Below are 12,223 nucleotides of genomic sequence, written 5' to 3'. Positions count from 1 at the left end.
CTATCCATGCCAATATGTGACCCCCTACAACATGAGCTTTCATTTTCCACAATAACCTTTGATGTGACTCTTTATCAAATGCCTTTTGGAAGAGAGACAGAGTGGCTTACGGAGGGAATTCTGAGCAAAGAACTAAAATAATAAAACATTCACACGCTCACAATGAGCTTGACTGTGGCCCAGTAATCTCACTGAACTACCAGAGGCACATTCCAGGAGGGAGAATGGCTGGTTGCGTTATCAAAATAAATCCGTTTTTGCTCTGATGCAAAATAGATAAGAAGTGTGAAAAAGGCAAGTAAACACCATTAGTACCACTGCCTATCTCAGAGGTGGTGTTGCACAGGACTTAACGAAGGCAGAATAACATATCCATGGCATTGACGGCTATTGGAATGCCTGCTCTTGCTAACGGTATTCACTGATATTTAGCACTGGTGTTGAGACTGGTGCCCCTGGACAAATAGTTGGGGTGTTGACCACAACATAGGCTTATGCCAATTTGCAGCTGAAATTCCTGAGATGCTCTGCCCACTATTCATGGGCCAAAATGAATCATTTTATGCAGTGTTGACAAACATGCCTCACTGTTTTGGCATGAGCTCAGTGGATTTTTTGGTGAGCCAGCAAATCCATAACTTGGCTTCCAATTCTTAATAGAGCACCTAAAACTGATTCGCTCCCCAGCGACAGTTTATAGGCTCCCAATTTTATTATGCATTCGATATTCCGATATGTTGAGTACTTGTTTGTTGGTTGGAACTTGTACTTCCCTCCCTCCTCCCCCGCCCCTCATCCCCTCTCCTGGTTTGAAAGCCTTTGTAGGTAACCAAGGTCTTACTTTTCCTTTTGCTTTATGTCCTCCCCCATGTTTTCACCCCCATACCTTGCTGCTCCACCCCTTCTTCCTTCGCCCTCCTTGTTGTCACTTCCTTCCCACGATGCAATGCAGAACTGGGCTCTTCACCCCTGACCTTGCTTTTGAGGCTATAGTGAAAAAGCAGATCCAAAAGCTGAAGGAGCCATGTTTGAAGTGCGTAGATATGGTGGTGAGCGAACTCACTGGCACCATCAGAAAGTGTACTGAAAAGGTAAAAGGTCAAACCCTTCTCTATGAACCCTGCCTTTGCTCCATTAATTTATTTAACTCAAAAAAATTAAAACGGTGCCTTTTTCATTCTAAAGCAATGCTGACTAAGATTTCCTGGTGAATATGAGCTTCAGATTTCTTTTGCTACTCAGAAGAATGTCAGCTGTAGGATTGGACCTTTGAATTGGTTATTTGGGGTATGTGAGTAAAGCTATATTTCGGTGGACAGACACTGGACCAATCTGAACCCCTTTTCATTTCCAAACTTTAATACAAGTGAACAATAACTTTTCCAGTGCATTATTGCCAAGTCTCACTTCCAATTTTATCTGTCGTTAGTTTCAAGATGGGTTCTGACAAACACTTCAGTGCCATAATCCTTACTTCTTGAGAGGGAACCTGTGCAATTTCTAGAATATAAGTGTTTGGTACCTTATCTCCTTCATTCCTGAAGAGGTTTTAGGCTTTTGCTAAGTTGTTGAGCATCATTTTTCTACAATTCCTGATGTTCACACCTTTGTGTATCCCATATAGAAGGAAGAGAGATGGACAGATCTTTAACTATTCTACTTTATGACAAACTGCTTTGCCAGGTTAATCCAATTTTCCTCACTTTCCTGCAGGAGACTTTGATTCCACATGGCGCCTTTCCTGACAGTTTGGTTGATATTTACGAGGGCAGCATTACTTAACAGTGGAAACTGGCTTTTTTTGTTCTCTAGAAAAGTGAAAGCTTGGGGGTGGGGGAGGGGTGACCTGACAGAGGCCTTTGAAATTCTTAAAGGGTTAGATAAGATAGAGGTAAATGTTTCCACTTGGGAGGAAATTCCAAAACTAGGGGCCATAAATGTAAGATAGTCATTAATAAATCTAGTACGGAATTTGGAAGAGACTGTGGGAATGTGATCACTACCACATGGAGTGGTTGAGGTGCACAGCGTGGAAGGGGACGCTAGATAAATATATGAGGAACAAAGGTGTAAAAAGATGTATTGTAGGGCGAAATGAAGTAAGATGAGGAGACTTGGGTGAATCGTTAACACCAGCACAGACCGGTTGGATCAAATGGCCTGTTTCTGTGTTGTAAAATTCTATATAACTTTGGTTTTCTTGTTAACTGTTTAGATTGATGATTGAAAGTAGAAACGCTCCGGCCAGGGTTTTGGGTTTTGGATCAGGGCTCTGATTTCTGGGTCAAATGGGAGTCTCAACCCCGCACTGTGTAGGAAACAGTCCACCCGCCGGTGATTTTCCCTGAATTGGCCAATTGATGGCTAGAATACCGGCTTAGCATCCAATTATGGATGGGCGGGTGCGTGCTCTCTTAAGCTGGACAGCCGACAGGAGGCCTTCCAGCTCGGTAAGAGACGGCGCCTCCATCATGAGGTGCCCTCTCTGCAACTTCTAAAAGTTTTAAAGTTAAAAATGGCTGCAACTGCCGGCCCACCGTTGTGAACGAGGCTTTGAATTAACGCGTCTTCTGCCCCCTCAGGTGGATGTAAAAGCTCCCTTGGTACAACTTGAAGACGAGCAGGGAACCTCATGTTGTCCTAATCATTCCACAATCTGCTGTTTAGTCTTTCTTCCCCTTGGGATATGACAAGTTAATACAATCTAGCACAACAAGGTTCTCCTTAAACTTCCTTCCACCTAGATAATATTCACCCTCAAGTTTCTGCTACTAATTGCTCGTGGTTATTGAATATTTTGTTAGCTGGCTTGGCAACAACTGGCTATTTATCTACAGCTGCACAGTGTTAGTTTTAGCCTTTTATTATGTGGGTTTTTTTTCGATTGGAGAGATAATTGAAAACCTTCCTTACATGAAATTTATAACCATCAAGAGTGCGTCTGATTTTTCTTCAACAGCCACAACCATGGATCAATCAGTTGATTATATATAGGCAGGTTCTAATCGCCTCAGGGCTCAGCAACCTGCCCTTTGAGTCCAGTGAGGCCTCAGCAAATGACCTTTTCTGTTTTGGATTTATATTTTCCATTTCACAGTTTTGCCTGTTTGAAAACATCAGTGGATTCTAATAACACCTAAAGAATTGGGAGAGTAGATTCTTAACATCCCGTCAATAGTTTGAGGGTCGAATTCAATATAATTGCTGCCCCATATGGCCTGAAAATGGGTGCAATTCAGCAGGCCCAACCTGTGTAGGCTTTGGGCTAAGTTGGTCACTGCTTTTTTTGCCGGTGGCCGAGTACCGGCCTCACTTCAATATTGAATCGAGGTTGTTGTGTCCATGTGATCAAGATTGTTGAATTTGTTTGGATTGCTTGGAGCTTGAGGCCCATGCTCTGACTGCTATTTCAAGGCCTTGAGCAGCCTAGCTGACTGAGAGGGACCTTCTCCAAATAAAAGGCCAAAAACGTTTATGAATGTGGTATTTGTGGAGCCTATAGGAGCAGGAGTGCTCCTCCAGGCTCAACAAAACAACCCTCTCCCTGCCCCAATCAGCCCCTGCCCATGGTGTCAACCCCTTACTCACATTCCACTCCCCCCCACCCCACCCCAATCCCCAAAACCCCCCCTTTCAGATTCACAGGTGGGCCCACAGGGCAATATTGGCACCAAGTGTCTGCTGGTTTGCTTGATGCCTTCTGTGACCAGTTTGGCGGTGGGGGGGGGGGGGGTGCGGTGACGCTGCAGTGCATCACCACCTCCCAGAAATGTCAACTTAACTTTAAGAAAAGCTCATTCCAATTTTGCGATTTTTTTTTTTTCATTTGTGTATTACTGATGTCCCTTCAAGCACTTAGTCCCTCTTTATTGGCAACCTTCTGGTTGGATTAAAAAAGGTATAAATGGGGAACATCTCCGCTCCCGCTTTTAAATTAAACACTGTCACAATCAGTAAACTAAGGTGCAAGCAGAATTCCACACTGGCTTCTTTTTGAGGCCACTATTTCCAACTTACTGACAGGCCAGCGGAACCTGCTCTTGGCTTTGCCGTATTAGGACGTCCTGGGATTGCAGTAGCGCACACCGAGATCCTTGTGGCTCTCCCTGTTATATAGCTTTGGCTATGTGCCCCTAACAGCTTCTTCTTATCCTGTCCACGGACAGTCTACACATGGCCCAGCCAGAACTGAACACATTTTTTGCGCCTTGCTGTTGAATTTGGCAAGATCTGCAACAGTGCAGGGTTCCTCTAGCGATAGGCATTGCAGGAGATGTTGCATAGTCTCACCCCCAGTGATGGAAATTCTACCAGGTGAAAGCTTTCCCCCAGGAGCTAATTGCAACTGGGCAACCTGGAAGTGCCTTAACAGACTTAGGACTGGTGTAGGTCGTTCAAAGGTGTCACCAAGCAAATGGGGATATACAACCAGCCCAAAAACTTGTGAATGTGGAACTGAGCCCTAACAGCTGAATCTACAGGAGTTGAGGAAAAGCTGGATTCAAGAGGAACCTTTATGCGTCAGATTGACTCTGGGGCTAAAAGGGTTAAATTATGAGAACCCGAATCATGCCTTGTATTCCCTTGAGTATAGAAGGTTGAAGGGCTGATCTAATTGATGTGTTTAAGACAATTAAAGGATTTGATAGAGTAAAAAGGGAGGCAATTTTCTGTGGTGGGAGAATTGTGAATAAAATTCCCTTCGAGCCACTGCATACAAGGCTGATGCCAGGGAACATTTCCTTACACAAGAGGTAGTGGAAATTTCAAACTCCCTCTCCACCAAAAAGCTGCTGAGGGTCAGTTAAAAATAGATCTTTGTTACGTCAAGGTATTCAGGGATGTGGAACTAAGGCAAAGTTGATGGAGTTAAGATGCAGATTAGCCATTATCTAATTGAAATTTGGAACAGATTTGAGGGGCTGAATGGTCTCTTCCTGTTCCTGTGTTTGCCATGACCTAATTTTGGGCCCAATCCATCATTGGGCCCTAACAAGAAGCCTGAAGTCCATTCATTCAGGTAGCAATCAGTGCGACCTGACAGCTGACATCTTATGAGAAAGCACTTTAAACCAGCCAAGCGAGTAATTGGCCGGGAGTTTTGTTTGGTTATCCACAAGTTGTAGCTTCACTGTCTAGACTCTAGATTAACTGACACCTCAGTGCTGTCTTGTTCTGTTGTAGTTCAGTATTGCACCGATGAGACTTAACTGATTGCTTCACACTGAGGTCTCGCCTTTTGCATTCCTGATTCCTTTTCTCAGTAAAGGGCTGTAGTGGTTTTGGAAAGGAAATATTGGCCTTCTTTAAAGTTTTTGCTTGCAGTTGACAAGAGTTTTACAAAAATAAGTCTTGCATCCTTGGACTCTATTATTCATTAATACTGAGTTGACCAATTCAGTGGTAAATTGTGACACTGATGCTAACAAAGTGTTCTAATCATGACTTGGGGCACTGCTGTCGCTATTAAAACTATCATTCTCTGCAGTAAATAGTTGAAGAGGTTCACTTCTCCTGGGCTGGCATTGGGTGCAATGCTATTGCTCAGGTGCCAAGGACTATGTTCACTCCTAGCTCTCTTCAGAGCCAGGTTGAAAAGAAGCAGTGGCGTTGCCTGAAAGAGGCTGAAATAAAATCTCGAGGAATGGTTGGATGAGTCAGATAGACTGCCTAGGGCAGTCATGATATCCTGTCTGGGGGGGAGCTGTGTCCTGCTCTTTTGCTGGTACTGACTTAAAATAACAGAAAAAGTTACATCACAAAGACCCCCTCCCCAAAACAAAAACTCTTATTGTTAGCCTTCAGACTGTTCATTACTGGATCCAAGTGATCCAAGTCGAGAAGATGTCAAATGCGGAAGTTCAGCCTCTTGATGTTTTTTGTTATCCTTTTGTAAATGAGTGAAAAGTTTCAGTATATCCCACCAGAGGAGGAACAATCATTGTTAAGCTGCCTGATGATTCTGAGCAGCAGCACAGGGTTACTTCTACACCTGAATGAAGAGGGGTAAGGGGAAACCAGGTTACTAACCTTAAAACAAAAAGGTTTTATTCGTTTTTTTAAAATTCATTTATGGGATGTGGGTGTCTCTGGCTAGGCCAGCATTTATTGCCCGTCCCTAATTGCCCTTGAGAAGGTGGTGCTGAGCTGCCTTCTCGAACAGCTGCAGGCCATATGGTGTAGGTACACCCACAGTGCTGTTAGGAAGGCAGTTCCAGGATTTTGACCCAGCGTCAGTGAAGGAATGAAGATACATTTCTAAGTCAGGGCAGTGTGTGGCTTGGAGGGGAACTTCCAGGTGGTGGTGTTCCCATGTGTCTGCTGCCCTTGTTATTCTAGGTGGTAGCAATCGTGGGTTTGGAAGGTGCTGCCTAAGAAGCCTTGGTGAGTTCCTGCAGTGCATCTTGTAGATGGTACACACTGCTGCCACTGTGCATCAGTGGTGGAAGAAGTAAATGTTTGTGGATGGGGTGCCAATCAAGTGGGCTACTTTGTCCTGGACGGTGTCAAGCTTCTTGAGTCCAAGATCATAATTGATGTTAATGACCAGCGCCAAAGAAAAAGGTTGCAACTGAGTTTCTTGGTCAATGCACTGCAGTTCGGTGATAAGTTGGCAGGAATGTTCGAGAATTGGTACCAATTTTCAAGAATTGGTATGGTACATTTGACTATTGCCTGAATGGACTGGTGATCTGTTGCACTGGATTTGGAGAGGGTGCCTATTTGGAAAGGGAATGTAGATAAACCCATGGGGTCTACAAAGTTGGGGCTTCTAGTTTGATTCAAATTAAGATGCAACTTTAAAAAGGGGATGGAAACAGGAAGGCCCCTTCAAACTTAATACCAGCGAAAGAAAAAGCTGTGAAGATTGGAAAAATTAAATAAGAAACCAATGCACAGCAGTCTGTCAGGGGCTGAAACAGAAAGGTAGATGAACATTTTGGCCTGATCCCTCCTCATAAGGGTTGACAAGGTCAGTCAGAACAACCTCTGTATAAAACATGAAGGATAGAAAGGGGTAAACAGCAGGCAGAGAGCAGACCCTCCTTGCGAAAGCCTGCAATAGGTTTGAGCCTATTGACCAGCTAATGTTAGATGACCTGTAACACACTTCCTTGTTTTTAATGAGTTGTCTAAGATTTAAGCCAGTTACCATGATGGTAAGATATGTCACATGAATGTGTTAAATGTTCAGCCTCTAATATCACAAACTGCCACTGGTCAGCTTTGTATTTGAGACCTCCCTTGCATTTATATAGGGCCTTTCACAATGTCCCAGTGAAGTGCTTCTGAAGCATTATAAGGTAGGAAAAGCAGCAGCCAATTTGTGCAAATCAAGCTCCAAAAGACAGTAATGTGATAATGACCAGGTAATCTGTTTTATTTAGTTACATTGAGTGATAAATATTGACCAGGAGACTGGGGAGAACTCCTCTGACATGAGATCTTTTGCGTCCACCTGAGAGGGCAAATGGGGCCTCGGCTTAACATCTCATCCAGAAAGATGGCATCTCCAACCATGCAGCACTCTCCCAGTGTTGCACTGGAGTGTCAGTCTAGGTTTTTGTCTTCAACTCAACTTTCTGCCTTGGGAGTAAGAGGACGACTGAACCTCAGCTAAATGAAGAAAGGTTGAGCCTCCACCTGTCTTTCCACCCTTGTCCCCAACCCCATACCTTTCTCTTTCAGAAGCTGGTTAGCTTATTGTGTATTTCTGCTACTTCCTGTTTTACCCAAAGTTTGGCCATATTTATAGAAAGTAAATAATGGTATGCAAATAGTTGTTTGGAAGTACAGAACTTGAGTATTGCTGAAAAAGGAGACATGTCGAAGCTTTTCATCTTGCACCCATTAGGACACTCTGCAAGAATACCAATATAAGGGGTGTCCTGATGAGTGCAAGATGAAAATCTTTGACATGTCTCTTTTTTTCAGCAATATTCAAATAATGGTATGCTAGTCCAAAGCAGCAGACTTTTCTTTTAAAAAAAAGAGAAAATAAGTTTGTATTTGTCTGCCATTTCTTGCACTGTTTGGAAACCCTTCCATATTTTAATGTGGGATAATCTGAAAATATTAATGCACCCTTATTTTTAATGAAAGAATTCAAACTTGGATATTATTATTGGAGATATGGCGGGTGGCTGGCTAACAGCTTTGTATGATAGTCCCCTCTCCATTATTTCATTGAAACTGCTAACCCCTTTTATTTTAAATATTCTAATGACTCCATTAAAGTACCAGCAAAGGAGTGTCAAATGAAGACATTTATCTGCTCATCATTTCTAATCTCTCATTCAACATGGTCCAACATTTAGGAATATGTAAAAATAATCACTTCGCTGAATGTTGATGTTTCACCTCAATGTGTTAATCTCAGACAATTAATCCTCAACTTCATTAATAATTAGGCACATATTTGATAGAGAGCAAAGTGGGATGGACCTTCTTTTAATTAAGTGTGTGGTATTACCCTGTGGAGAGAAGAATAATCTCCCCTGTTCAAAGCCATCAATCAAACCCATTATGGAACGGTCTCTCCATTACTAAAAACCTCAGTTTGTTATCTTCCTAGGTCAGTATCCACCTGAGATGCCTTGGATTGAAATCAGAATAGTTTCCAGTGCAGTGGTGAGAGATCTGTGTATGGTTAATGAGTAAGAATATGAGATGTGGAGCTTTAGTGAAAGGGGCAGGATTGATTCCATTCTCCGAGGGGAACTAGAACGATGCAATGTTCTAGAATACTTGTTTTTGTTATTCTTTCACAGGATGTGGATGTCACTGGCAAGGCCAGCATTTGTTGCCCATCCTGTACCTTTTTGTCAGGGTGATTTTTAAAAAAAATGGGAATGTGTTTGTGAGGGCTGATATGACTACTCTTCCCAGCTCTGTTTTTGTTCCTGAAAGACCAAACAAATGAACATTTAATAACGTATTTGACCGGTGTGAAGAGAAAGCCGGCAATTGCCAGCGTAGGGCAGTGTAGGGGAGCCCAGCTTTGCTGCTTACCTGCCCATACCTCACCTCCACACCAGTGCTTTTGAATTGTCATTGGATGCAAAGAAGGGAAACTATGTCATTCTGCAACCTTATTTAACTCACTGAATTATAAAAGGGGGAGATTTGGGAAGCAAATTCCAATTACTGTTTGAGGCCCAAGCTAAAACTTCTTGTAAGGCCAACATTGCCTTTTTTAAAATGTAAGTCAGTTGTCTATTTGTTGTCATTTATCCACATTGTATACTAACCTGTTCCACTCCTAATTATTCCCCAAGTGTTATGCTCTGTAGCTTGCATGGCTGCCTGCTTGCATGATTATATTGTGTGTGTTGTTAATGGAATTAGAACCAATCGAAAATACTTGGAGTACGTATTGCTCTACAGTACTGCAATAGTGTAGATATCAACTATATGCAGCAACTATGGCATATTGAAAGGAATTGAAACTCAGTTAGAACTGTGGGCTGCTGTTCATGCTTACACCCACCGTGCTGCCCTCAGAGTTGCAACTGCCTCTTTCCAACAATGGAATATGAACATCTAGGTCCTCATCAAGCAAATTTGCATTTTGCTTCTTCTATCAGTTTTTTCTGTTCCCAAAAGTCAGCCTAACTCATCTCCTGCTCTCCAGCTAAGATTCTGAGCAGGTGGCTCATTCTGTTCCCATCCCTACACCCATCATTGTCGCTGCTCGAAGGATGGCTGAAGAGGAGGAGGAGGAGGTTGACCCAGTTTGCAGTTCTCCTTCGCTGATCGTGGAGTTGCCACTATAGCCCTTGTTCCAATGTGATCAGGGGCAAATTGGCACAAACTTGTGTCCTGTACCGACCTACATGCCTCATTGCCAGACTTCTTGTGGCATTGTAGCTGTGCACCAGATACTCTCTTCCGCGATTGTGGAAAATTGGAGCTGCGACAAGAGAATTTCTCAAATCCTTGCAATTTTTATGTTTGCCTATTCGTAGGGCTTGATGAAATTAGCTCTGAGTGCCCAAATTGTACTGAAATTTTGAATTTAAGTGAATTCTATTAATTTTTTCCACTATCATTTTGAATTTAGTAAAACACCATGAATTTGATGGGGCCGAATTTCGGATTATGAATAGGCCGCAGTTTTCTCCCTGCTGTAATGCCAATGCTGTCAGTAGAATCTAGGCTGGATTGAATCTGACTAATGCACTGGTCAGTTCAGTGCCGTAATGTGTTGCAATGTGCTCCTGTGTTAGATGCTTGAGTGTTGGACGTTACTAGGGAAAATGCATTGGGCTGTTTTCCACTTGTCTACCGGTTCTTTGTTACAGCTGGGACAATACCCGCACTTACGGGAAGAAATGGACCGGATTGTGACCACTCACATCCGAGATCGGGAAGGGAGAACAAAACAGCAGGTATGCGTTTGAGAATGACCAGAGTGATTTGCCTTTATGGCTCAGCACAGTAGGGTGGGCTCAAGTTTGAGCGGAGAATGATATAACACGGAAGCAGGCCATTCGCACATCACGCTCATAAGGGTGGAGTTATCCAATTGGTCCCACCCACCCCCTACTCTTTTCCCCATAGCCCTGAAAAATGTTTCCCTTCAACTACTTATCTAATTTTGAAGGTTACTATTGAATCTGCTTCCACTGCCCTTGAAGGCAGCGCGTTCCAGATCAGAACTGGAAAGGAAAACGTTTAGACATAGAAAATAGGAGAAGGAGTAGGTTATTCGGCCCTTGGATAATGGCTCTACCATTCAGTATGATCATGGCTGATCCCCCATCTCAGTGCCATACTCCTGCTCTCTCCCCTTGACGCCGTTATAGTCTAGAAATGTTTTTCCTCCTTAAATGTATTCAGTGACTTGGCCCCCACGGCCTTCTGTGGTAGAGAATTCCACAGGTTCACCACCCTCTGAGTGAAGAAGCTTCTCCTCATCTCAATCCTAAATGGTCCATCCCGTATCCTGAGGCTGTGACCCCTTGTTCTAAACCCCCAGCCAGAGGAAACATCATCCCCTACATCCAATCTGTCCAGCCCTGTCAGAAATTGATATGTTTCAATGAGATTCCCTCTCATTCTTTTAAAGTCCAGTGAATACAGGCCTAGTCAACCCAAACTCTCCTCATACAACAACCCTACCATCCCAGGAATCAGTCTGGTGAACCTTCACTGCACTCCCTCTACGGTAAGTATATCATTTCTTAGGTAAGGAGACCAAAACTGCACACAATACTCCAGGTTTGGTCTCACCAAGGCCCTGTACAGCTGCAGTAAGACATCCTTGCCAGTTTACCATTTGCCTTCTTAACTGCTTGCTGCACCTGCATGCTTGTTTTCAGTGGTTGGTGTACAAGGACACCCAGGCCCCTTTGTACATCAACATTTCCCAATCTATCACCATTCAAATAATACTCTGTCATTCTGTTTTTCATACCAAAGTGGATAACTTCATACTTATCCACGTGATACTGCATCTGCCATTGTATTTACCCACTCACTCAAATTGTCTAAATTGCCTTGAAGCCTCTTAACATCCTCCTCACCAGTCACATTCCCACCTAGTTTTGTGTTGTCAGCAAACTTGGAAATATTACATTTGGTTCCCTCATCCAAATCATTGATTTAATTGTGAAAAGCTGGGGCCCAAGCACTGATCCCTGCCGTACCCCATTAGTCACTGCCTGTCACTCCTCATAGGTTGCCTCTAGTTCTTTTGTCAGTTACCTTAAATCGGTGTCCTCTGGCTACTGACCCTTCTGCCACTGAAACCAGTTTCTCTTTATTTACCCTTTGAAATCCTGCCATGATTTTGACTTCTGTTAGGCTGCCCAGCTTTAGAAACAGCTAATTGGATAATTGCAACAATAAAAATCCAACTTTTTAATTGACAAAATTGTTCAATGCATATTCCTGACTGAATGTGATGAGCGACTCTTGTCTCTGAATTGGGTTGTTGTGGATTCAAGTCTCAATCCTTGAGTTTAACACAAAATCTCGCTGACAAACCCAATAAACCACCAAGGTGTGTTTTCAGGGTGATGCCCTTTCGATGAAATGTTAAGCTGGTGCCATGGTTCAGGTGATCCTATGACTTAATTTGAAGAAGATCAGGGAGTTCCCTTGGTGTCCTGACCAACACACCTATATAGAGTCAGAGACTGGTTACAGCACAGACAGGAGGCCTTTCAGCCCATTGTGTCCATACTAGCTGCCTGCCAAGGGCAACTTGGCCAGTCCC

General features: G+C 43.3%; 1 protein-coding gene across 4 annotated transcripts in view; it reads left to right on the top strand.

Moving 5' to 3' along the window:
• The window catches only part of LOC121280933 (dynamin-1), a 242,029-nt gene that overhangs the window by 106,522 nt on the left and 123,284 nt on the right, over positions 1–12,223 (top strand). For 3 of the 4 annotated variants that reach the window (XM_041193375.1, XM_041193377.1, XM_041193378.1), the window contains exon 11: positions 10,305–10,391. In XM_041193375.1, coding sequence (XP_041049309.1) covers positions 10,305–10,391 — 87 coding nt within the window. Of the gene's footprint in view, positions 1–952; positions 1,092–10,304; positions 10,392–12,223 lie in introns of all 4 variants that reach the window. The other variant, XM_041193376.1, reaches the window with a different exon arrangement.

Source organism: Carcharodon carcharias, chromosome 8 (assembly GCF_017639515.1).
Source record: "Carcharodon carcharias isolate sCarCar2 chromosome 8, sCarCar2.pri, whole genome shotgun sequence".
Classification (NCBI taxonomy): domain Eukaryota; kingdom Metazoa; phylum Chordata; class Chondrichthyes; order Lamniformes; family Lamnidae; genus Carcharodon; species Carcharodon carcharias.
Note: the sequence above shows the minus strand (reverse complement) of the source record. Positions and strands in the feature narration are given on the sequence as shown.